The 26790-nt window shown below is 45.5% G+C and overlaps 1 protein-coding gene across 6 annotated transcripts; it reads right to left on the reverse strand.

Annotated features, from left to right (window-relative positions):
• Positions 1–218: 218 nt before the first annotated feature.
• Positions 219–26674, reverse strand: LOC140392718 (lysosomal amino acid transporter 1 homolog). 6 transcript variants are annotated; one of them, XM_072478265.1, is made up of 8 exons: positions 26576–26674; positions 26128–26358; positions 19410–19539; positions 18454–18541; positions 13844–13995; positions 12071–12163; positions 10986–11171; positions 219–6075 (listed from the first exon to the last, which is right to left on the reverse strand). In XM_072478265.1, exons 2-8 carry the CDS (start codon positions 26286–26288, stop codon positions 5998–6000), a joined length of 888 nt encoding a protein of 295 aa, XP_072334366.1. In that variant the 5' UTR covers positions 26289–26358; positions 26576–26674; the 3' UTR covers positions 219–5997. The 6 variants fall into 6 exon arrangements, with proteins under 6 accessions (XP_072334366.1, XP_072334370.1, XP_072334369.1 ...); XM_072478269.1 differs by having other exon boundaries at positions 19410–19535; positions 26576–26673; XM_072478268.1 differs by having other exon boundaries at positions 19410–19535; positions 26476–26598.
• Between the last annotated feature and the right edge of the window lie 116 nt (positions 26675–26790).

Consider the following 26790-nt stretch of genomic DNA (forward strand, 5'->3'; position numbering starts at 1 on the left):
ATAGCAAAAGGAATACAAGGAAGTTTCCATTTGTACAACGGGGGGGGGGGGGGGGGTTACTGCAGGGATTCCATGATTTACAAGCTCTGTTCGGTTGAATACATCAATGAAGAAAAGCAGTTTATCCCTTCAATCTCTAATTTCCTGTGATAATAAAAGACAAACACACAAATAGGTTTTTTTTCAACAATTATTTCCTCATTAATGATCCATTATACAAATGTCAACATAGGAATTTATTCAAAACAAAATTGTAAACTCACGTGTGTGCAGATTTTACCAGTAATGAGAAAAATACAATAATTTAATTGCATTAAAAACAATCAGAAGAGCATTTTGCTGGAAAGACATTATTGATTTCCACTAAGAATAGATGAGTATCCTACTGAATTTGGCTGCTGAGCACTGTCAGCTCAATCACCCATAATTTGGGCAGAAAATACTTCTTTCTCTCTGCACTGACGGTCAACACTGACCTAGATTACACCTTCATTAGACAGGGCATGTTCTCCAGCAAGTAAATAGGCCATCAATAAAAGCACGTGGGATCATTGACTTTGTAAAAGGAGGTGGGAGGAAAACAGCAAGGATTTTATGGTAAATCACTAATTAGGCCTTTGCTGGAATATGGTATATAATTCAGGGCACCATGCTTAAAGGAAGAAAGTCAAGGTCTCAGAGAGGGTGCAGGGGAAGACCAACATTAGTCGTTTGGAGAAAGTCGAGAAACTGGAGTTGTTATTGGAACGGAGAACATTAAGGACAGGATTGGAGGTGGAAGGGTTTTGATGGTGGAACGTTTCGCCCCATCAGGAGACTCAATAACCAAAACCACAGATGGGAGCTAGCAAAGGGAATTTATAATACTCGGCAAGATAGGATGATCCGAAACACCTCGAGGTGAAACCAGATTCAATACCAACTTTCATTAAAAAATTGGGAAAGGAAAACATTGCAGAATAATGGGGGGCGGAGGTGGGGGGGGGGGGGGTGGAGGGAGAGAGTAAGAGAGCAGGAGCAATCGGAGGTCCCCTTCAAAGGGCTGGCACAAGCAACGATGGACTGAATAACCATCTGCTTTGCTGTATGAATCTATTAAAAGCTACCAAGATCAAAGCTACAGTTCCATTCCTTTTCTTAAAGCATTAGACAATTGGAAGCATTTAAGTATCGTATTTGCTCTTTCCAAATTGTTCTGCTAATTAACTAAGTTTTCCGATAGCAAATATTTTATTTTAGATGCTGTCACCCTCATTTAAAAATAACTAAACTCAGGAAGAAACAAAACCCAAAGGCAGGAGGAGGATGAGCAACTTGCAAACAGCTTCCTTGATACATATCAAAAATAATATTTAAGATTAGTCACAAGAGAACAAGTAGCTGAATATGCACAAGATTTACTTATTTGACCTATTATGGATATTATATTGAAGGAAAAACTGTTAAACGGATTCCAGTCAGTAGCAGAGGAAGTACAATGTAGGACAAAGTAACAAAGTATAATGAACTCATGAAACAGTTACCATTTTAATTTGGTGATTTACAAATTGTCATAGCACCATTACTGGCAGAAATCAAAATTCCTCTAAATAACAGATGCCCCGAAACAGACCAGTTAAGTTGAATAATCAGAGACAGGCCAGCTACTAAAAGGAAAATAGATTATTCATAGTTTAATGCATCGCAACTCACTCTCAACATGCACTGAAAATGCAAAGTAGATCAGTCACCATCTCAAAGAGGTTCACATCCAAAGTGGGAATCCTTCATAGGGTCTCCCCGGGAATACAACCTGCTTCCTCCCTCTTTCAGATACTGACAGGTCTACTGTGCATTTCCAGCATTTTCTGTTTCCCTTTGCATTGTGCAAATGCAAACAGAAGTCTTTCCGGACCAGGATCTACTGGCTGCTTTTGTAAATCAAACATTAGTGCATTCCTTCACAAACATCATTCTTAAAATCCTGCCATTGAGACGCTGGGATATCAGCACAGGTCCTAAAATGGAAAAAAAATCCCTTTGGCTGTAGCACTTCAGCTCGAGTTTCCCTGCCGTTACTGATAACGGTTAACCTCTGACCGAGCTTTTCCCAAATGTTTCATGACTGTTTTCCGTGCATCGATTTGCAAAATGCCTGGGGAGAGTTCTTACGATGGAGTAATTGCATTCAGTGAAAATTGGGAACAGTCTCCCCCCCCCCCAGCCACACACACACACACCAAAGAGCTCGTTAAGGCTAATTGAATAAAATTAGGTCAATTGAATTGTCAGACCCAAGATTGATAAAAATATTTTGCTCAATGAGATATTAAAAGAAATGGAATCAAGGCAGGGTTGAAAGTGACTAGGGCCAACTGGGAATTGAACATTTAAGCGGGTATTTCAAATTATTTTTGTTTTATAAATTTAGAATACCCATTAACTTTTCCAATTAAGGGACAACTTAGTCGCCAATCCACCTACCCTGCACATCCTTTTGTGTTGTGGGGGTGAGACCCATGCATACATGGGGAGAATGTGCAAACTCCACACGGACAGAGACCCGGGGCGGGATCCAACCGGGTCCTCGGTGCCGTGAGGCAGCAGTGCTAACCACTGATATTTTCAAAATTCCGAGGGATTTGTTCCATGGTTGCTTAGTTGGGTCCAGGTCCAGGTCTCTCCATGCCATGGGATGGGTCGGGTTGTGGTGGAATTTTCTCTTACCCTGGTGGTGAGAGGGCGCACACTCCAGGGGTCTGGATCAGCCAGCCATCAGGTACAGAACAGCAACCGGCGTCGATCCAGGTTTAAAAAAAATAAAATTATTTACAACATAAGCCAAGACTGAAATTTCAAATGTAGTGCCCACCATTCACAATTTTACCTCAGTGCTAGGCAGTGTCAGTGGCTATCGGCGCAGATGAACTAGCCAACGGCTCATCAATCCAACCCCTTTTCCCTTTTTAAGATAAATGAATCAATTCAGCTGCCAAGCAGATAATTATTTTACGGCTGGTTGTCAAACAAAGTTGTTCAGGCCTCAGGAATGAGGCTGTGACTGGAGCTGACTGGTGCTTACAAAAATTAAGAGGTAGAAAATGGCATGACTTTTTTTTTTTTTTATAAATGCACATGGAAATGACGCTTTGTGGTAAAGAATCCCAACAGTGGCTGCGACCAAGAAGCCCTATTTAAAAATAAAAATAAGTGCAACTTGAAATAAAAATGCTCTCGTTGCACCATTAGATAGAATGGGAAATATCGGAGTAAACTTCTACACGTATTATAAAGTGCTCAGTTAATAGTCTATTCAGGCCATATGTAACACCCATCACACATAGACATTATTTATATTAGAATTTGTTTGTCCCCGGATAATACTATGGCGAGTCACAAGATGTCAATTTTTTGTTTTTTTAAAAAGCAAGATGAAAGTCAAGTGGGATGTATTGAAGAAGCAAACATTCTCAAAGGCAGGAGAGGGAACGGTTTAAAAGAGGCAATGTCAAGCCTGGCTTTTGAAAAGCTGGCCCAAATGCAGAGTGTTCAACACTCTCCCCTCACACACTACAAAAATAAACTAACTTAAGAGTGGATGATTCCACGAATCTCAATAAATATCTCGCAGGGGGGATAAGGATAAGGATCGTCACATCAGATCACTCGTGACCTCAGTGAATGGCGGAGCAGACTCGAGGGGCTGAACGGCCTACTTCTGCTCCCACACATTACGGAGGAGACAACGTGTTTAGGACAGAGTAATTAGTTTGGGTAGCAAGAATGGAAAGATCAAAGCAATATTGATCAGATCTGTAACGTATTAAAAATACAAACTCGTTGGCGTGATTAAGTTTTGCAGCTCCCTAACCCTGTGGGAGATGAAAGTCTTGATTCTGGTGAAGGGATCCCGAGGATCGACTTCAACACCAGTCTTACTAATTTAAAGGAAAAAAACATTTTATAACCGCATCTCTCAAATTTCAGAATATAACCTCACTGATTTGATCACAAACATCTTACAAGAAATAGGAACGCATTTCAGATTCACACTTATGTATTTTAAAACTTGAAACGTATTTACAGATGATCTGCACAGAGACCAAGGGCTGGAATTATTGGCCAGAGAGTGGACTCAACCTTCCAATTAAGCTTGGAGCCAAGTAAGGGAGAGGGCACTTCAAAATAGGGGTGCTCTAGTTTAGATGGAAAATGCTCTTTGCAACCAGGTGAGCACTGTGGAGATGGGAGGAGGGAGAAAAAGAGGTTGTGGGGGGGGGGGGGGGGGGGGGGGGCGCTGTACAGGGTGGCCTGCAGCAAGATCCTGTACTTAGGCTCACAGGATCTCAGTTCCTGGAGCATGAAACTGGCTCCTGCCACCTGCAGAAGCCCAAAGGCAGAGTGGAAAATTCCCACTGGCGTTCTTTACTTTTCCTTAGATAGCGGTTAACAGACTGGGTTGACACCCACTGAATTTGATCTGGTTGCCCTCTGAACCCCGCCCCCCCCCACCCCAAATCCACCTCCGTGTAAATGGCTTGAGGGTAGGACAGAGTGCCAGCACCCTGGCCAGCAATGCTCGCCCGCCTCGCATTCTGGTTCCAGTGAGGACTCTTTTAAACAAAATCAAGCACCAATCGTTTTAAGTTCCCCTTGCTCCATCACCCTCCCTCCCATACACATCCACTTGTTGCTGGGATACAGGTACTGTGCTTTTTTAATAGAATCCCTAAAGTGCAGAAGGAGGCCATTCAGCCCATCGAGTCGGCACCGATCCACTCCGCCCTATACCCGTAATCCCATAACTTAATCTGCATATCCCATGACACCAAGGCGCAATTTATCATGGCCAATCCACCTAACCTGCACACCTTTGGATCGTGGGAGGAAACCGGAGCACACGGAGGAAACCCACGCAGACACGAGGAGAACATGTAAACTCCACTTGTTGCTTCCTTGCCCAAGTGGTCATTTCCCATCCACAAACCTACGTCGAAAAGTGTAGGCACATCATTCAGCTGTAGCCCAAGCCTGATCCTGTCCTCATTCAGCATCCGCAGACATTTTTCCTGCAGAGGTTACTGGAATGTAGCAGCTCCCCTCCCACCCGGAGTATACTGTAACCAAGTCAGTACAGGGCAGGAATCAATTCTGCTCTTCCTATGCTGGATGATTCAGGAACATAACGGACAATACAATTATCAGGGAGCTCTCCCCTTCCAGGATTAAACTGTTTCCTGTACGTAGTGGCCTTTTATATTTAGCGTTCTGGATTCAATAACTGTCTAAATGTAAACTAACAAAAATATTGCAGTATAGTTAACAACAATCCTGTCTAGGCAGTTCTATTGGCCATCCTGAGCTGTTGTGGTTTTGCAGGGTTGTAACAGGTATGGATAGTTGGCCATATCAGAATGTCAAAGCCCATCGACCGGTGACTTTCAAAGTGGGATTTGATTTTGCCGAATCAGTTCCTCCAAAGCACCACTGATCCACATTGACTGCTATTGACATGAAAGCGGGCTGATATCAGTCTCCAATGTTTCAATAATGGCGTTCCGCGGACAGAAGTGACAAATCGCCCAGGGCAGCCGAGTGGACAAGCCAATTTGAAAGCGCCAGTCCCGAATGAAGAACTGAAGTGGCACAATTAGAGGCGCTTTACACCCACTCGATCCTGATATTTCTGTCAGTGGCTTCATACGCTGATGGATTCGCAGGAGTAGCTGTATCGCGCACCGAATGTTCACCTTCAGTCAGTCAGCTGGACGACGGACGGGAAAAAGTGCATGACGAGCTCTGATGTTTGCAGTTTCTCTCTTGATGATTTGAAATTAGATTACTTGCCAAATATTTTCTTTTAAAATAACAATTTTCTTTTAAAACAATTAAACAAAGTGTTGAAATCCAATAAAAGCCTGGATAGGTCTTGTGTTCTAAAAGAAACCAGGTTTTCCTACGAGACTGGTTTCATTTACCGTGCCGTTCATATTGTCCTCTCATTCTGCCTCACTAAGTTCAGTGCCCGCCTGCGAAAATCAACGGCGTTCTTTCTTCGGAGTTCTGCTCTCGATATATAAAAAATTGACACAAAATCTACATAAATTTAATTAAGGATATTTTATACTGAATTTGTGCATTCGCGATAAATCACGCTGGTAAATGGAAAGGAAACATTGACCATTTTTGACACTAATAATTCTGGCTCGCCAGCTCGGTATGGAACAACTAACGTCTATTTACAACATACTATCTTAGAGTTCTTGCAGATTCGTGGCTGCCAGTCAGCACCAGGAATTGATCGGAGGCAGAAGCCTGCACTTGCTGGGGGTGAACACCAAACCCTGGTCCCCATTGGTATTTACGGGTCACGTGACCCTATCGGTCGATCGCCCCTCATAGGGGCCAGACAATCCAGGCACCTGGGTTCATCACTTAACAACTTCCAGGTCAGGCACAGCAGGGCCGAGGCTCAGGGTAGACCACCCTCCACTCTGCTCCAATACATTTTAAAACGGGTTCCTCCTCCCTCAATTTCACCGACAGGACATTTTCTTCCACATGAGCCACCCAGAAAGTTGATTTGACAATTTAATGCCAAACATTCCCCTCTCAAATAGCAGGCCCATATTAAACTCGCATATTGACGGGTCATTCATCTCTGTGCTGCCAGGGCTTACTGTGCAGACGACACAAAGCTGGGTGGGAGGGTGAGCTGTGAGGAGGATGCAGAGATCCTTTAGTTGATTTGGACAAGTTGAGCGAGCGGAAAAATGAATGGCAAATGCAGCATAATTTACATAAATGCAAGGTTATCCACTTTAGTAGCAAAAGCGAGATGGCAGATTATTAACTGAATGGCCATAAATTAGGAGAGGGGAGCGTGCAATGAGATCTGGGAGTCCTCATACACCAATCGCTGAAGCTAAGCATGCAGGTGCAGTGGGTGGTAAAGAAGGCAAATGGTATGTTCACCTTCATAGCGAGAGGATTCAAGAGCAGGAGCAGGGATGTCTTGCTGCAATTGTACAGGACCTTGATGAGGCCACACATGGAATATTGTGTGCAGTTTTAGTCTACTTATCTGAGGAAGGATGATCTTTCTCTGGAGGGTGTGCAGCAAAGGTTTACCAGACCGATTCCTGGGTTGGCAGGACAGACGTACGAGGAGAGATCGAGTCCATTAGGGTTGTATTCGCTGGAGTTCAGAAGAATGGCGGGGATCTCATAGAAACCTATAAAATTCTAACAGAACTAGACAAGGGGATGCAAGAAAGATGTTGCCGATGGTGGGGGTGTCCAGAACCAGGGGTCATGGTCTGAGGATACGGAGTAGACCATTTAGGACTAAATGTGGAGAAATGAGGAGAAATGTCTTCACTTAGAGTGGTGAACCTGTGGAATACGTTACCACAGAAAGTAGTTGAGGCTAGAAACATTGTATTTTTTCATGAAGCAGTTGGATGTAGCACTTGCGGCAAAGGGATCAAAGGATATGGGGGGGGGGGGGGGGGGGGGGTGTTGATTAGACAATAGTCTATTCAATATCTAGACAATAGTTTGATGATCAGCCATGATCATAATGAATGGAGAGCACGGCAGCGGCAATTAGAGCAGCCCGGTACCCCGGCTGGTTAGTGTGGGTGAGGTTGGTCACCCCCCTTCCCTTGTGTACGTCCCCATTCTGAACTGTGGGGCTCTTTGGCTTTTGTGCGACACAGATGACAATCCGCAGTCCGTTTGGTCCAGAACGGAACAAGTATTAAACTCCAAGTTGTCATTTTACACAATCACAAGGAATTGAAAATGATGCACAGGAGATGTCTATGGCGGAGGATTTTGAAGCCATTAGAAAGGATTTGATTGATGAACTTTACCGGGAACAAAATTCAAATGCATCACGCGTGGCTCTTCCACAAAAATGTTTATGTTTAAAGGATCGTATGTGTGTTCATCTTTGTATTAGACCTTTCACTAAAGCGGAGGTTGCACAAAATGAATCACAGGACTGTGTATCAATAGAAAACGCAACTGGTGTCGCCCTGAAACCACAAATTTCTTTGGGCCACAGAGAGGCACAGACTTTAGTAGATTAACAGAAATGCAGTGAAAGAGGAGGAGGCCATTAGAAAATCAGTACTTCATCTGTTTAAAGCGAGTGATCAATACAATGAGCGCTGTCAGCATCGTTCGCTAGATGCTCCAGAAGATAATACCAAGTTATGAGTAACCTGTGTGAATAGAAGCAAGATGTTCCAAAGGGACATAAACTAATAAGTGGGCAAAAGAATAGCACATGGAATACAACATGCAGAAATGAGGGAATAATCCACGAGGAGCAAAATCAGGGTATTTGTTAACCAGCAACGGACAAGGATTTGGAGGATAGTAGAGACTTGTGTATTCAGCGGCCCCCAAAAAAACAGTTTCCCAAAACTAATGTACAAAAGATAAACTGAAGGCAAATGGAAACTTTATTTTGAGAGGATTAAAATACTTGGGGAGTAAGCGATGCCTTCAATCTGGTGGGAATCATGAACTGAGGAATACCATAAATTTAGAGGTAGGCTCTTGAAATAAGGAAGCTTTATTCTATTATTACATAACGTGTAGTGGAAAGCTGGAATTTAGTCTACCAAAAGGCTATGAAGATTGGCTCAAGAGAAATTTTCACAACCAGAGAGATTATGTGTTAGGCAAGGGGGTGTCATATGGATCGAAAGCAAGTAAATGGATTTGACGTACATTTCCACTATGATGTAATTGATTGCTAGGACTGGCAATTCCTGTCCTCTTGTCCCTTTGTTCAAATTATCAGTAGATGTGCACGTTTAATTTAGGAAGAATCTTCTAAGTCTTAATAAAATTGCCTCTCATTCTTCTAAACTTCAGTGAATACAGGCCCAACCTACTTAACCTCACCTCATGGAATTCCTCCACACTGTCACGAAACATACACGTTATCTGCGAGGGTATCACAACTTGGAACGCCGGTTCATGGGGATCTATAGTTTGTTTGGTTTTTGGTGTGATACCCCAGTGAGAATAAATGGCCTAGTTGACATGTAACAATTGTTAAAGACTATTTATTAAAGATGATCATAATGAATGGCGGAGGCTTGAAGGGCCAAATAGCCACTTCCTGCTCCTTTTTTCTCTGTTATTTTGTACTATGGTACTATGTACTATTGTACTAAGTACTATGCACTTCAAAGTAATTCACTCTACACAAAGCACCTTTGAGAGAATCTCCAGAGACGCTAATCACGGATCATTCTGACTCGTAGGCCCATGCTCAGCAGAAAAAGGCCTAAACCAGTCAAGTGCATTCATATTGGATCTTCCCAGAAGGGACCAAAAAACGCTCTGTAAAATGGGGAACTATAGGGCGGCACGATGGTGCAGTGGTTACAGGAGGGGCTTTCATCCCAGGAGTCCAGGTCTGACAGCCAATGCACGAGGTATCAAAGGAAACACTACAATTAACCCAAAAGCAAAAGGTCCCCATCAGTGCACGACACTCAGCCATCCCCCAACCCTATCACAGCTCTCCCCCACTCACAGCTCTCCCCATACAGGTGCACAGGGCTGTCCTAAAGTCACCACCTAATATTCATAGGAAAACCTCCCCCTGCCCCGGATATAGAGTTAAATGCTTTCCTTAAAAAAAAAAAATACAAACAACTGATACAGAATAAAGGAAAGACTTTGATTGTTCAGGTAATGTCAGGGCATTCACCAATTGATAGGGAACTGAAAGCTTATACACATTGCAAACTCGACTAAAAATTAAATCTAGAAAGATGCTCGCCCTCTTTCAAAGGATTGCTGCTTCTGGGTTATTCAATCCCAAACTGGCAGGTACAGAGGGGTTAACACCGTCCAGGTGCAACTCTTTTTTTTTTTAAAGATAAATTTAGAGTACCCAATTAATTTTTTCCAATGAAGGGGCAATTTAACGTGACCAATCCACCTACCCTGCACATCTTTGGGTTGTGGGGGTGAAACCCACGCAAACACGGGGAGAATGTGCAAACTCCACACGGACAGTGACCTGGCCTGGTGCTGTTCTGCTCCTGAAGAGCTGTACACCACTCTGCCAGGGTGGTTCCTGCCCCTCCCTCTCCAGGCAGAGTAGACCACTGCTAGAGTTGCACCTGGATAGGGCATCACGGTGGCGCAGTGGGTTAGCCCTGCTGCCTCACAGTGCCGAGGTCCCAGGTTCGATCCCGGTCTAGAAAGCTTTGCTGCACTCACCTCAAAGTCTCTTGCCAACTGAGGGGCATCCTGTGCATGCCATGGTTTAGGAATCGGGTTTGATGCCAACATGATTTGCCACTGGCATGACAAGATTGGAACGCCTGATGGGACACTGCTGGGCAGCAGTTTTTTAATGACCATAAATGACGTTCACTCCGCCTGTCAGAGGGATGGCCGACCCGCCATTGGGAGAATTGCAACATGATTTTAACGTTTTACGAGTCAAAAAGTTTCAGACTTTTTGGTTCTCTCCAGATTCTCCACGCCCACCCACCTGTCACCAAACACGCCAGGGGAGAATTCCACCCTTTATCCCGCTCCTCCTGGGCAGCAGGAACATTCTATGGTTTAGTTTAATGAGTAAGCCACCCTTTCTGTCCCTCACTTGAGTGCACATTCTTCATGTCTGAATCTAGATTGTAAAAGGCGATTCACCTTTGCAAGTATCACAATCAAGTCACTGCCCCTCACCCGTCAAACATACGCAGTGTCCAGAAGGAGTGACTGGATAAGCTGTGAGCACGGGTATCAGCCCAGCGAGCACGGAGGCCAACTTTGGCAATACTAATGCCAGTCTAGCTGGTGCCAGCAACTTAGAGAAGCGATAAATTAAATAATGGCCCCACAATGCCATTCCACACCAGGTGGTACAGTTATCTACAGTCACCAGTCGAGTTCCAAGATGGCCGTTTCAGAATATCTGACCACCAGGTACAGTAGAGGAGTCTTGGGGAGTAAAAGGATACAGAAAGGTCAAGTCCCATGGTTCCCAGACTGCCGACCAACCAGGGAAAATGATGCACCATGTAGTTAACCACACTTTGCCCTTTTCTCGGGACTTTCAGGATCACACTCAGGCCGTACGCAAGATTCCCTATAATCATCAGGGCAAAGAGGGTGGGGGAGACGCCTTCCGTCGACTTCCTACGCCACTGAGAAGAAAACTTACACGTTTTAAAAACGAAAATACAAATAGCGACACAAGAAATATCGGTTATGCTTCCTCCGCACCGCCCCCCCCCCCCCCCCGCCACCCCCCCCACCCCCCACGCCACCCCCCCCCACGCCACCCCCCCACCCCCCGCCACCCCCCCCCCCCACCCCCCCCCCCCACCCCACCCCCCCCCCCACCCCACCCCCCCCACCCCCCACGCCACCCCCCACCCCCCCCAACCCCACCCCCCCCACCCCCCACCCCCCCCCCACCCCCCCCCCCACCCCCCCCCCACCCCCCCCCACCCCCCCCCACCCCCCCCACCCCCCCAACCCCACCCCCCCCACCCCCCACGCCACCCCCCACCCCCCCCCACCCCCCACGCCACCCCCCACCCCCCCCCCACCCCCCCCACCACCCCCCACCCCCCAACCACCCCCCCCACCCCCCAACCCCACCCCCCCCACCCCCCACGCCACCCCCCACCACCCCCCCCCACCCCCCCACCACCCCCCCCCACCCCCCCCCCCGCACCCCCCCCCCGCACCCCGCCCCCCCCACCCCCCCCCCCACCACCCCCCCCGCACCCCCCCCCCGCACCCCGCCCCCCCCACCCCCCCCCCCACCACCCCCCCCCCCCCGCACCCCCCCCCCCGCACCCCGCCCCCCCCACCCCCCCCCCCACCACCCCCCCCCCCCGCACCCCCCCCCCCCGCACCCCCCCCCCCCACCCCCCCCCCCCACCACCCCCCCCCCCCACCACCCCCCCCCCCCCCGCACCCCCCCCCCCCCCCCCCCCCCCCGCCACCGCCGCCAGTCCTTCTGGGGTTTGGGTGCACGACTGGCTTCTGTGTTGCACAGTGAGTAACCATCAGCCCAACAGCCCCAAACACTTACGTTTCTGCGCAGCTGAGGCAACCTTGATACCAGGTAAAACACAGACGACAAGCCGCCAATCGTAAAACCAATGATTTCTTTCGTAGTAAATTTCTGCAAATGGCAAAACGACAGGGTAACGCAAGATAAATAATTTTACAAATGCATGTGAACTGGGAGCAGGGGTAGGCCGACTCGACTGGAGCCTGCTCCGTCATTCACGGAGGTCACAGTGGGTCTGGTTGAAAGGCAGGCGAGACTTTTTTTCCCCTGCAATTAAACTTTTGAGATTCCAAATGGAGTCAGGAGAGGAACTTTGCTGCAATCAAGCTTTCCAACCAATTATTCAAAGTCTTGCTCTCTTGCAAAAATAAAAATAGATAAAGGAGACAGCAGCTTATTTGATTGGGTTCACAATAAAGTTGGCACATGACATGCACACTCAGCATATATTTAGGAATTAACAAAGGAGCAGAGAGAAAGAGAGAGAGAGAAAGCTATCAAAGCTTTTAGAGTTTCTTTCCCCATAGTTGAGAAAGCAAAAAATAAACAGAATCCTCAGCCTAATAGAGTTAGAAAAAGGGACTGTTAAACCTGATTTGTGAAAACAGATGCAGAAGGGATTTACAAAAAGGTGTGAAAGCATTTTAGCAAACACTTCTACAGACAAGATGCTTGTAGAAGTTGGTAACTCTTTTGTAAACTGCAATTGATCCTGGATTAATGGTAAATTGTGAATGAGATTGAGCGATTGTGAATGAGATTGAGCGATTGTGAATGAGATTGAGCGATTGTGAATGAGATTGAGCGATTGTGAATGAGATTGAGCGATTGTGAATGAGATTGAGCGATTGTGAATGAGATTGAGCGATTGTGAATGAGATTGAGCGATTGTGAATGAGATTGAGCGATTGTGAATGAGATTGAGCGATTGTGAATGAGATTGAGCGATTGTGAATGAGATTGAGCGATTGTGAATGAGATTGAGCGATTGTGAATGAGATTGAGCGATTGTGAATGAGATTGAGCGATTGTGAATGAGATTGAGCGATTGTAATTCACCAAATGTATTAAAGGATATGGGGCAAAGACATATATGTGGAGTTCGATCGCAACTCAGCCATTAAATGCCAGAAAAGGCTCGACGGGCAAAATTCTTTTCCTACCTCATGAGTTACGTAGAGAATCTAGGGAAATGGAAGGGGAGTGGGTGTTAAGTGTGGGATCTTTCCAGTAGGGCAGAGAGAGTTACAGTGAGATTAGACAGAGATGTTCAACATGGAGAGGTTTTGATACAGGTTTGAGGATTAGGGTTCTGAATGCTCATCATTTTCTCTCTTCAGTTAATCAGCCAGGGATCCATTTCCTCAATTCCATCCCTTCATGATATTCAAACTGCTTGTACCAGGCTACATGCAACCTCCAAGCAATGGCAACTGAGCAATGGTTACCCAAATACCTCTGGCAATTGAGAGATGCAAGGATGATTTGTGCAGTTTGGTATTTTTTGAGCCTGGAGGGTTGCGGAAGGCAGTTCTTAGTTTTTTTTTTTAAAAATTGGTGAATAAATCCACAAATACCAAGATTTATTTGCATCAGCAACCACAAGCATACGAGATATGGTACGTTAAACAGCTGGCCCAGACCAAATGAATACACACCAAAACAGCTCATGGAAGACAAAATGTTTGAACATCTGTGCCTTAAAGGATGTGACTGGTCCGAGATAAACTCGCGTAGACTCGGGCAGATGATATCAATTGTGCAGAAGGTGATGGTTAAGTTAGGACTGACCTGGTTAGCGGATAAATCAGAAACAGTCAATAGAGAACGGCTAGTGAACTTCCGCATCCCTTGAATCGGAGATCCAAAGCCTTCCCCTGGTAGCATGGAGACAGTTGCTCCGAGTATCATAAATACAGCAATGGCGTTGATTGCAGTCCCATCTGAAATAAACCAGTTTTAAATGCTTCGCACATCTGAAACATTTTAATTCTTTAGAAGTGATTTGAAGTATTTGCTCAGTGATCAGAGTTAATAAGTACAAATACAAATAGAAAGCGCTGGAAATATTCATTAATCCAAGATTGACCATGATAGTGGATGCACGGGGGCGGCATGTGGCGCAGTGGTTAGCACTGAGGACTGCAGCGCTGAGGACCGGGTTTGAATCCCAGCCCTGGGTCACTGTCCGCGTGGAGTTTGCACATTCTCCCCATGTCTGCGTGGGTTTCACCCCCACAACCCAAAATGTGCAGGGTAGATGGATTTGCCAGGTTAAAAATTGCCCCTTAAATTGGAAAAAAAATAATTGGGTACTCTAAATTTTTAAAAAATGATAGTGGATGCACTAGTGAGTAATCTTCCAAGAATCCCTAAATTCTGGAAAAGTCCCAGAGGATTGAAAAACTGCCGGTTGAACACCTTTATTTATAAAAGGAGGGAGACAAAAAGCAAGAAACTATCGGCCGGTTAGCTTAACTTCCGTCATTGGGAAAATGTTAGAGTCCATTATAAAGGATGTTACAGCAGAGCATTTAGAAATGCATCATTTAATCAAGCAGGGTTAGCATGGCTTCATAAAGGGGAATTCACACCATAAATTAATTAGAATTCTTTGAGGTGGTAGCGAGCAGGATAGATGAACGGGATACAGTAGATGTAATATACTTGGATTTTCAAAATTCATTCAATAAGGCTACTTCATTAGGTAAGAGCCTGTGGTGTTGGGATTAGTATATTAGCATGGATAGGGGGATTGGTTAACTGATAGAAGTTGGGATAAGAGCGGCATTTTCAGGATGGCAGCCTATAACTAGTGGAGTCCCACAGGGATGTGTGCTGAGGACATTATTCTTTACAATACATATATTAAATGATTTAGATGAGGGAAGTGAATGTACTATTGCCAAGTTTGCAGATGACACAAAACTAGGGAAGGCAAGTGGTGAGGATGACAGTTTACAGAGGGATATATACCAGTTAGGTGAGTGGGCAACAACTTGGCAGATGGAATAAAATGCTAGCTTGCAAGTTCTGCAGGCAATTGGGAAGACAAATGGAAGGCTGACCTATTATTTCAAAGGGAGTGGAGTATAAAAATAGGGAAGTCCTGCAAAAACTATTCAAGGCACTAATTAGACCACACCTGGAATACCAGGAACTGTTTTGGTCCCCTTATCCAAGGAAAGATATGCTGGCATTGAAAGCAGTCAGGTTCACTAGGTTGCTCCCGGGTAAGGAGGGCTTTTCTTACGAGGAGAGGTTGGGCCTGTACTCATTGAAGTTTAGGAGAATGAGAGGCAACCTTATTGAGACATATAGGATTCACAGGGGGTTTGCAGGGTAGATGCCGAGAGGATGTTTCCTCTTGTGGGAGAGTCTATGACCTGTGGGCATAATCTCAGAGTAAGGGGTCATCCATTTAACACAGAGATGAGGAGCAATTTCCTCCCTCAGAGAGTAGCGAATCTGTGGAATTCTTTACCGCAGAGGGCTGTCGAGGTTGGTTCATTAAGTATGTTCAAAGCGGAGATAGACAGATTTTAAATCAGTAAAGGAATCAAGGGTTAAGGGGATAAAGTGGGGAAGTGGAGCTGAGGATTATATCAAATCTGCCATGATCTCATTGAATGGCAGAGCAGACTCGATGGGCCAAATGGCCTACTTCCGCTCCTACGGCTTATGGTCTCCTTTAGTTGGTGGGTTTCCCCAAGGCCTGGAAACCCTGGCTGGAAAGGGTGAAATCGAAAATGGAGATTTTCTTTGAAGCACGCAGCCTCATTGTAATATATAAATGACCAATCAGTCGACCAGGACCTGGTTGATTGGTTGTCTGTCCTCATTCCCAACTCGTTTAAAACCAGAAGTGGGAAGATTGGACTTGGATTTTAGATTATTACATCTCACCTGGTCCAAGATTTTGGGGTAAAATTCCCACCTACATCTCTGCACACTGCAACACATGAATTTGGCCCGCAAATTTAAAATTCTAGACACTTTTTCCAACTGGTACGAGACCCAATACCCATTGGTGCAATTGTTTTTCAAGGAGTTCAGAATCACACTTCCCTCAAACTATCAGAACCATACATTCTGGTTTCACTTCTGAACCCTTTTACCTTAACAAACTGGTAATAAATCCTCAGACAAATGACATTTGGATTTATCCAATACAGAGCATCATTTACTCAACTCCAACCTCAAGTTACTCTTCACTCCCCCTCTTTACAGAAATGCGCCTCTCCCTCTAACCACTACACAGTCCATCTCCATTAACAAGACTGTATCACTGACCCATTTTTGCCAAGTAACAAGGGGTCTTCTCACACTTTGATCATCATCCCAATTAAAGCTGGCCTAGGGCAGCACGGTGGCGCAGTGGGTTAGCCCTGCTGCCTCACGGTGCCAAGGTCCCAGGTTCGATCCCAGCTTTGGGTCGCTGTCTGTGTGGAGTTTGCACATTCTCCCCTTGTCTGCGTGGGTTTCGCCCCCACAACCCAAAGGTGTGCAGGGTAGGTGGATTGGCCTCGATAAATTGCCCCTTAATTGGAAAAAATGAATTGGGTATCCTAAATTTAAAGAAAAAGAACAAAACAATTCAAGCTTGCCTGCTGGAGATCCTTTGAATCACCTTCATCAATCATTCTCAAATCCCCACTCCAACATCCCTGGCACTATTCCTGCTCCAGTAGTGAAATGATGCTCGGTGCAAGAATTCCCACAACAACCCCACAAGATCAAACAGGAAGTTCTCGGTGCAGAATCATAGTGACAGGTGAGGCAGGGAACAAAGCTAATTGTTTGCAATGTTGGTGACATAAAAATGTACAGACAATAGTAACTGTGCCTCTGGCATGGAAATTACACAAGATTTGCATACTTCAGGGAAAGTTAACCAAGAAAGTCAACTGAGCTCCCTGGCTTTGGTTCTCCAATGACTCATGTGGGATGCACATAGTGGATACGACTTAATGGGGGGAAAACCAGAATCCTATTTTGGGCACATTTAGCGGGGTCTTTCCTGGTGCTTGCAGCAGCAAGAGCAACCCCACTATTAAACGAGACTCTGCTTCTTCGACTCACTTTTCACTGACGAATTCAGCTCGCCAGTGCAGAACGAGATCGGGGTGCCAGTTCGATCTCTTGACCCCCTCCACTGTGCCTCCCCCAAGCTTAACAATTTGGCTGTCCTCGAGCACTCCCGCACCTCATAGGGGCAGGGCACCCCCGAGCCAGATCCCTGGCATGAAACTGGTACATGGGCACCCCCAGCCGGGCACCTCATCAGTGCCAGGATGGCATCGTGAGTGCCAGGATACCACCCTGTCCCGAGTCCAATCGCCTGGGAAACCCCCACCCCACCCCACCCCCACCCACACGTGTCGTTATGTATGGTCCACGTTTGTGGAAACCAGTGTTAAACAATGCCCCAGTGGGGTTTCTGAGGCGAGGCCATTCAATCCCACTCCTTGGGTAACTCCGGCGCAGAGATATACTACTCACTTAAATATGCAAATCTGGATCCCACCCTTTGAGGGTGAGCGTGAGATCCAGATCTCGTGAGGTGTTATGTGGGTTGATTTAACAGCCTCATCACATCACCGAGTTGGGAGCGAAGAGGCCGGTAGATCGCGCCCAGTAGGCGAGGATGGGATATGATGTCCATGTCCCTGGTTGAGTATTCTACCAACCGGCTTTGGTCATGTACCAGAGCACTACATTTTAAATAAATTTAAGAGTACCCAATTCATTTTTTCCAATTAAGGGGCAATTTAGCGTGGCCAATCCACCTACCCTGCACATCTTTGGTTGTGGGGGCGAAACCCACAAACACGGGGAGAATGTGCAAACTCCACATGGACAGTGACCCGGGACCGCACCTGGGACCTCGGCGCCGTGAGGCAGCAGTGCTAACCACTGTGCCACCGTGCTGCCCCCGTACCAGAGCACTATTGTCATCTGTGGAACCTTATTGAAAGAGTCTGGCAAGTAAACTGGAGCTACTTCATTAATAGTAGCCTTCCCAGTCAAATTTAAGCCCCAAATCTATACCCAAAACGGCTACACTGGATAGAATGTCAGCAAATAATTTAACATTGGATACTTAATTTGTGAAAACGAAGAATTCAGTATTACGTCCAGTGAAAGGATGACAAATGCAGCCATCACACCAATGCAAGGGCTGATTGGTCTCCTTCTGTGTGCAAAATGTTCCGATTACACATACTGCGTGTGCCTACTGGACCCAAACCCCTGACAACTCTATCTATTGCATTACATAAAATGTCAAGAGACTTGACAAATTTCTTTCAAAGACAGTCATAAGAAGTGACAGAGAATCTGGCAGTTGGCCTCAAACAGCTAGAAACACTATTAAACAGGATTAACAAAGAGTAACTCACATTGTCTGGACCTATTCTTCAACTTGTAATAAGAATACATTGATACCATCACCAGATCCACTATAACATAATACACAGCGGTGTACGTCTGGAAGAACAAACAACAGCAAGAGAGATAAGGGAGGCAAAAACAAATTTAAATAATTTGCTTCACTTGAAGAACAATCATCAGCAAAACAAGTTCCTTCAAGCAAGTTTGCACATGACCAGTGCTGGTATCTGGTTACAAATTGAATCAGAACTATTCCAATGACTCATAAGTAAAAAGAATTATGGAGGATGCTCCAGGTTTTTCCCGGTGTCTGCGTGGGTCTCACTCCCACAACCCAAAGATGTGCAGGGTAGGTGGATTGGCCACGCTAAATTGAGAAAAAAAACAAAATTGGGTACTCTTAAGTTTATATTTCTTTTTTTTTTTTATAAAGTGGATGCTCCTGATCTGCATGCTTTTGCTGGTCTCGTTTTCAATGGTGATGTCTGGGTAAATTCAGTATCACACAGGGCTGCGCAAACAGTCGTGAGTTTCTGTTTTTAGAATAATGATCTGACTGGTTATTTTATTTTTTCTCTCCCTGCCCGATTCCCTCCTCTCCTGTTGGAGCTAAAGTGCTTTAAAATTTAACCTTGAAGGGTCTAACTCGAGAGAATACCAACATCTCGCGAGGGATTAAATTACACATTAATTGCTGTGCCTATGATACAGACTCACAATCCTATAATAACAGCTCAGCTAGAGTAATTTAATGGAACCACACAGTTCCTACCCAATATGCCGAACACAAATGAGTGTTGAATGCTAAACCAAGCCATAGCAGGCCATGTAATTCAGGTGGTTTGTTACAGAGCAAAAGTCACATTCAGTGTTGATTCAATCTTCAGCTGATAGCTTAACTGGGCTGGCAAAGAATTCAGTGAATACATTAACATCTTGCAACATAAGTGTAAAGACTGCTTACCTGCATTGGCAACTGCTGAGCTATGAAAGCACCTACAAAATTGCACGAGTCACCCGCCAGCCATCCCAACAGGAACCAGAATGACACTGCCTGGTCCATGTTTCCATTCCGAATAGAATTGAAACACTGCCTAAAGTAAAATTAACTTGAGTTAAAAACCATTTCGCAAAACTTTTATAAAAAGGGAAAAAGCTGGAGGCACCTCTTCTCTGACACCCCAACCCAACGTTGATGCTTTCATTTCTGACTATGGGAGAGGCAAGACTGATAGCATGCTCGTTAAAATGGTATATTCAGGTTCACTTTGGACACATTTTATCCTCATGTACTTTTTTAAAATGCTGAAATAAAATGAATGACATTGGATTTAATTATATTGACGAGACCATCCAGATACATCCTGTCCCCTATGGCTACCTCGGTGACTTTTTGCTCCACTCTTCACAGAAGAGCATCCTTCCACATCAACCATATTAATAAGGGCACTGCTCCTGGGTGTAGCAAATATATAAAGGTACAGAAACTGGGGAGTAGACTACCTTCTGCAAAACCCAAAGGTTAAAATTAGCAAAACTAGCGAAGTATATGCTGCAATAGGGGAGGTGATGGCGTAGTGGTATTGTCACTGGACTAGTAATCTAGAGACCCAGGGGAATGGCCAGGTTCGAATCCCACCACGGTAGATGGTGGAATTTGAATTCAATAAAAATCTGGAATTAAAAGTCTAACGATGACCAGGAATCGATTGTTGTAAAAAATTAATGTCCTTTAGGAAGAATGTGGTGGCATTGGAGGCAATTCAGGAGGGTCACCCTCTTAAACCTGTGTATAGCTTTGATACAACTGAGTGGACCAATTAGACCACTTAGACTGTGTTTTCAGCACATTAACACTGCAATGAAGTTTCTGTGAAAAGCCTCTCGTTGCCACATTCCGGCGCCTGCTCGGGTACACAGAGGGAGAATTCAGAATGTTCAAATTATCTAACAGCACGGCTTTCAGGACTTGTGGGGGGAAACCGGAGCACCCGGAGGAAACCCACGCAGACACGGGGAGAACGTGCAGACGCCGCACAGACAGTGACCCAAGCCAGGAATTGAACCTGGAACCCTGGCGCTGTGAAGCCACAGTGTTAACCACTGTGCTACCGTGCTGCTCACGGTGGCTTGAAAAGAACAAAATCATGCATGAGGAAATGAGCTGGAGAGTGTGAATACTCTGAGGGCAGCTCTTTAAAAGAGGAGCTGAATGGCCTTCTTCAATGCTGCATCATTCTTGGGCAGCATGGTGGTTAGCCCTGCTGCCTCACGGTGCCTAGGTCCCAGGTTTGATCCCGGCCTGGGTCACTGTCCGTGTGGAGTCTGCAAATTCTCCCTGTGTCTGCACGAGTATCGCAGGGTAGGTGGATTGGCCACGCTAATTGCCCCTTAATTGGCAAAATGAATTGGGTATTCTAAATGTATTTTTAAAAAGGGGAAAAAAATGTTGCATCATTCTAGGATACACCATCTCATTAGGTCACAAAATGAAACTTGTAATCCAGGGTTTGAGGAAACAGAGTGCACGTTTGGCAAACACACCCCAGCCTGGACATAGATGCACAGTATTAAGAACCTGGAATGCTCAAATGTTCTTGATCTCAGTTGACAAATATGCCTGGTACAGATCCACACGGACCAACAAGTTCCAGATTCAGTCCCAAGTGTGATGTTTGAAAAAAAAAAAAATAATAATAATTGTGTAAGGTGTTCAGGGGTTATGGGGAGAAGGCAGGAAGGAATGGGGATGAGAAAAATATCAGCCATGATTGAATGGCGGAGCAGACTGTTGGAGGCCGAGTGGCCTAATTCTGCTGCTGTCTTATGGTCTAGTGATCACTAGCAAGGATTGAATTTGTTAACCATCCTTAGTTGTTCTTGGAATGAGGGTCGCCCTCTCCTTAAACCAGTGTATAGCTTTGATATAACTGAGTGGACTAATTAGACCACTTAGACAGTGTGTTTTCAGCAGAGGTGGTGGTAGGGGTCATGTGAAATAGGGTGGTGCCCACCTGCCTTGCAGGGTATTTCTAGTACTTTTGTTTTTATTTCAGGTCTCCAGTATCTGCAGGATTTTACTTTTATTAAAAAAGGCAGGTTTTCTTTACTAAAGGACATTCGAAGGAACTGGGTCCTTGCAACAATTTCACAGCCACTTATACTGACACCAGCTTTTCATTTTACAGTTCTTGAAATCGAGTTAGGTGGCGATCTTGGAGTCCAGTAAACAGAAGGAAATAGATTAAGGACTCCCGTTCCTGATTGCTATCCAGCTCATCTAAGTGAATAACTGAATGAGAGCTGCACCAGCGATGCTAACCAGGGTCAAATACGTTGTCTAATGTACACCACCTAGGGTAACGCATGGAAAGATAGAACACTTGGGCAAGATGCTGATGATCAAACTTCCACATTCTAATGTGAGTAGTTGCAGGAAGGGAGGAAAATCTTTGCAAGTGTAAAATACCACAGGCACGTACACAGAATGAAGCTTTGTGGTGAAACAGGAGGAAAAAAACAGAAGTACCAGTGATCTGAAACTTAGATTTCATACCGATGAATGTTTACTTTATTTCCTTATTCTGGTTGATCCACTGTTGCTAAACTAATCAAAAGTCAATGCTGCTGAAGCAGCAATTTATATTGTATCTCCAAACCTGTAGAGTCAGATATATTCCGTAAGGTCATAAGACGTGGGAGCAGAAGTAGGCCATTCAGCCCATTCATTTCTGCTCTGCCATTCAATGAGGTCATGACTGATCTGATGTGATAATCCTCAATTCTACTTTCCCGCCTTATCCTAATAACCCTTGGTTACCTTACTGATTGAAAATCTGTCTATCTCAGTCTCAAACAGACTTAACAACCCAGCCTATACAGCACTCTGCAGTACAGAATTCCACAGACTCACTACCCTCTGGGAGAAGAAATTCCCCCTCCTCTTTCTTAAACTGGCCACCCCTTACTCTGAGATTATGCTCTCTGGTCCTCGACTCTCCCACAAGGGGAAACAACCTCTCCGCATCGGTCAAACCCCCTGAGAATCCTATATGTCTCAATGGAGGTCGCCTCTCCTCCTTCTAAATTCCAATAGGTACAGGCCCAATCTACTCAACCTCTGCTCATATGAAAGTCCCTCCATACTCAAGGTTAACCTAGTGAGCCTTCTCTGGACTTCCTCCAATGCCAGTACATCTTTCCTTAGATAAGGGTTCCAAATTTGTTCACATTCACGGTGCAGTGTAACCCAATTCAGCACAATATTTATGACAAAGTGGCAAAATAGGTGATTTGATTGATATTAAGGCGAGGGGAGGGTAGTAGACAGAGTAACAGGGCTTTTGTAAAAATTCAATTTATGGGATGTGGGCATCGCTGGCTAGGCCATTCATACTTGCCCTTCAGAAGGCGGTGGTGAGCTGCCTTCTTGAATAGCTGCAGTCCCAGATATGGAGGTACACCACAGTGCTGTTAGGGAGGGAATTCGACCCAGCGACAGTGAAGAAACGATGATCTATTTCCAAGTCAGGATGGTGGGTGACTTGGAGGGGAACATTCAGGTGATGGGGTTCCCAGGTATCTGTTGCTCTTGTCCTAGATGGTAGTGGGCGTGGGTTTGGAAGGTGCTGTCTAAGGAGCCTTGGTGATTTCCTTGAATGCATCTTGTTGATGGTACACACGACTGCCACTGGTCATCAGTGATGAAGGGTTGGTATTGAGCTTCTTGAATATTGTTGGAGCTACACTCATCCCAACAGGTGGAGAGTATTCCATTACACTCCTGACATGTGCCTTGTAGAATCCCTAGCCTTTAACCTGCTCTGGTAGCCACAGTATTTATATATTTAGTCCAGTTCAGTTTCTGGTCAATGGTAACCCCCAGGATGTTGACAGTAGGAGGATTTAGTGATGGTAATGTCATTGAATATCATGGGATTATGGTTAGATCCTCTCTTGTTGGGGATGGTCAGTGCCTGGCGCAGGCTACTTGCCACCCGAAGCCTGAATATTGTCCAGGTCTTGCTGCATTTGGACATGAACTGCTTCAGTAACTGAGGAGTCGCGAATGATGCTGAACATTGTCAAATCATCAGCAAAAATCCTCACTTCTGACCTTATAATGGAAGGAAGGTTATTATTGATGAAGCAGCTGAAGACAGTTGGACATAGGAAACTACCCTGAGGAACCTCTGCAGGTGATGTCCTGAAACTGAGAAGGTTGCTGTCCAACCACTACAACCATCTTCTTTGCGCTGGGTATTATTCCAACCAGCAGAGCGTTTCCCATCCCCATTAACTCCAGTTTTGGAGCCCCATAATGCCATATTCGGTCAAATGTTGCCTTGATGTCCAGGGCAGTCACTCATCGCACTGCTGGCATTCAGCAATTTTGTCCATGTTTGAACCAAGGCTGTAATGAGGTCAAGAGCTGGGTGCCCCTGGCCGAATCCACGTCAGTCAGCAGGTTATTTGAGATCTCATGAGGTGGTTATCCAGACACCCCAGGCCTATGGCTCTATGCTCAGGGTTACAAAAAAACGGTCAATGGCAGAACCAGCGCATTTTTGGTGCTGACGGTGGAAGAGATAAAGCCTTGTGGGGTAACAGCTACTTACAGGAGGAGTAGGATCCTTTGACAAAATAATTTGCGTTTCAGGACACACAAGGAAAATAACTGGAAAGGAACCACCTCATGTATTTTTTGCCCTGATCATGTTGCTCACTGGAATTGAAAATAAGAGCTGCCTTCGAGCAACTGAAGAGGAAAACGCAAGTTCACGAGGCATGGAGACATGAAGAGATGACCACCCTTAGACAGAGTACGACTACTATTAAGGGGGAACAGAGAGCGGTTAGAGAGGAGATGGGGAAATGGTGAGTCAAACCTGGAAGGAATAACCCAAACTTTTAAGTCAGCACTTTCAAAAGTGAAGTTAGGAAACACTTTTTAAAAAAAAAAAAAACGAGTGGGCAATAAAAATGCTGCTAGCCAGGGATGCCGAATTAAATATTTTTTTAAAAACTTACACAAAGTCCTGTAGAAGTTTGCAAACCTCTTAAACAAACACAAAGTTGATGTTGATCAATTGTTAAATTTAAGTCTGATATTGATAGACATTTGTTAACAAAAGGTATTAAGGATAGGGGGGAAAAAAAGCAGGTAGCTCGAGTCAAGTCTCAGATCAGCCATGATCTCACTCATCAAGCTCAACAGGTTGAATAGTTCCAACATTCCTATAATAGAATGCTAATATGGTCTCATTTATCTCAATCCAGTACAACAGGAACGAAGGAAGATCTCGGGTTGATTGGCAAGTCTGTGCAAAGTTAGTAGATTTCGGCCATTAATGGTCTCCATTAATGGCTTTTCATGATGAACGGTGGGGTGTGGGGAAGCGAAGATAATTGGATTTAAAACAAAACACTAGCTGTTAAGAACATGAGAAAGGCTGTTTACTGGACAGGTTTAGCGAGGCATGAATTCTCAAGTTCCATCCCCAGGCTGACACCTACAGAAGTGGAACGAGCCCAGAGATGAGAAGTACAGAAAATTGGAAGTTCAAAAACTGCACATAAAACACGGAGTAGAAGTTGGAAATTTAGCCTCTTGATCCTGCTCCACCACGTAATAAGATCATGGCTGATCTGATGGCAACCTCAAATCTGCTTCCTGCTTACCCCCAATAACCAATCATCCCCTTGCTTAACGAAAATCTATCCACTCTGCTTTTAAAATAATCAAAGATTCTGCTTCCAACACCTGCTCAAGAAGAGCTCCAAAGACACTCAACCCTCAATTTGTTTGGGCCTCATCTCCATTTTAAATGGGCAACCCTTGTGTGTTCCAGTTATAGTGTGACCTTGTGACCCCCCCCAAAAAAAAAAAATCACAATTCTAAACGAGTGATCCCCCCACCCAATTTCTAAGCCAGTGTCCCCCCCAGAATAGTGACTGTCATTCAGGAAAGTGGACCCCCCCCCCTCCTACTTCCCAGCAACAGCAACCCCCATTCCCACAACCCAGTTTTACAACAATGACCGTCCTAGTTCCACAACAGTAGAACACCCCTGCAGAACAGTGGACCCACGTGTTCTAGACATTTGCCTCCCAATCCTGCACCCAAGGTCTAGAAAAAGTGATGTTCTCGCTTCACTCCAGAACGGTGGCACCCCTCCCCAGTTCTAGAACAGTTGGCCGTACTTTTTAAAATACCAAATGACCTGTACCCATCAGATCCCAGACCAACACTCAACAAGCAAGAGGAGTCTGAAAGCAGAAACTCACAGGCCTTTTTGCCCTTGTTCTTATTCATGGAAAGGGGTCAGTTAGCCAGACGGCTGGTCCGTGATGCAGAGCGCTGCCAGCAGTGTGGGTTCATGGTCTGTAGTGGCTGAGGTTGGTGTGGAGGAGGTTGTGGTTGAGGACCCCTCTCCCCTCTCCTCTCAACCTTGCATTTTGCCTGAGGTGTGGTGATCGTCAGGTTAAATCATCACCAGTCAGCTCTCTGTCAAAGGGGAGAGCAGCCCTCTCTGGGATTTTATTCTTAGCAAACACCTTCTGTCAAAACCAAATCAGAGCACTTTGAATGGAAGGTGGGGTGAAGAAGAATACCAGCTAATACTGACTGATAGGTTTGACTTTGCGAATTTAGCTGATGGACATTCATCATTGTACTTACGGGAAAGCAGACACCATGAAGCACAAGACGGAAAACAACCCCAGGGCAACACTGGCTATGTCCCTGTCGTATTCGGTGCACTCTTCCAAAAATTTCCAAACGAACAGGGATCCGTTCGGACATTCGGAAGTAAAATTCCCCGTGGAGGCGCCAGCCATCATTTCCCGCCGTGTTGTCTGGAGGACTTTTGTGTTTAGAAGTCACCCTCGGGGCAGCAAGAGTGAGTCAACACTGCAGAGGGGAGAAAAACTGAAGCAAAATCACCAATAAAACCAAGCACATTACACACCGAAAAGAACACATTAACACAGAGTGGCGGCAGAGATAGTCTTCACTTGGCAAACCGACCTCTCCCCGGAATCTTCCCCGCTCGCCCGGTCATCGCTGAGAACCCAGGTCCCCAGCACAACCCAGTTCACAGACTATTTAAAGTTCAGACGCTCTTTACCCATCCAGCGCTTCCCGGCTTCGACAGTAGCGACTGAGGGTCACATGACTCCGGTCACGTGAGGAGGCCTGTGTCATAATTCGGGCGGGCCGGATTGGCTGAGTTCCAGGGCTCACGTGCTAAATGGGCCAGGCTTGAGCAAGTTTGCACGCTCCCAGTCCCCATCGCAACAAACCAGCAGAGAGGAAAAGTCACCGCCTCAGCAAACTTGGTGC

This window comes from Scyliorhinus torazame, chromosome 16 (assembly GCF_047496885.1).
Source record: "Scyliorhinus torazame isolate Kashiwa2021f chromosome 16, sScyTor2.1, whole genome shotgun sequence".
In the NCBI taxonomy this organism is placed as follows: domain Eukaryota; kingdom Metazoa; phylum Chordata; class Chondrichthyes; order Carcharhiniformes; family Scyliorhinidae; genus Scyliorhinus; species Scyliorhinus torazame.

Bases quoted from the DNA above. Each gene is read 5' to 3' on its own strand.
- LOC140392718 (XM_072478265.1), bottom strand. From the start codon at position 26,288: ATGATGGCTGGCGCCTCCACGGGGAATTTTACTTCCGAATGTCCGAAC. The intron at 18,542-19,409 runs GTAAGCAGTCTT...TTGTTCTTCCAG, and splicing joins CTCAGCAGTTGCCAATGCAG to ACGTACACCGCTGTGTATTA. The intron at 12,164-13,843 runs GTCAGTCCTAAC...TGCCATTTGCAG, and splicing joins CTGATTTATCCGCTAACCAG to AAATTTACTACGAAAGAAAT.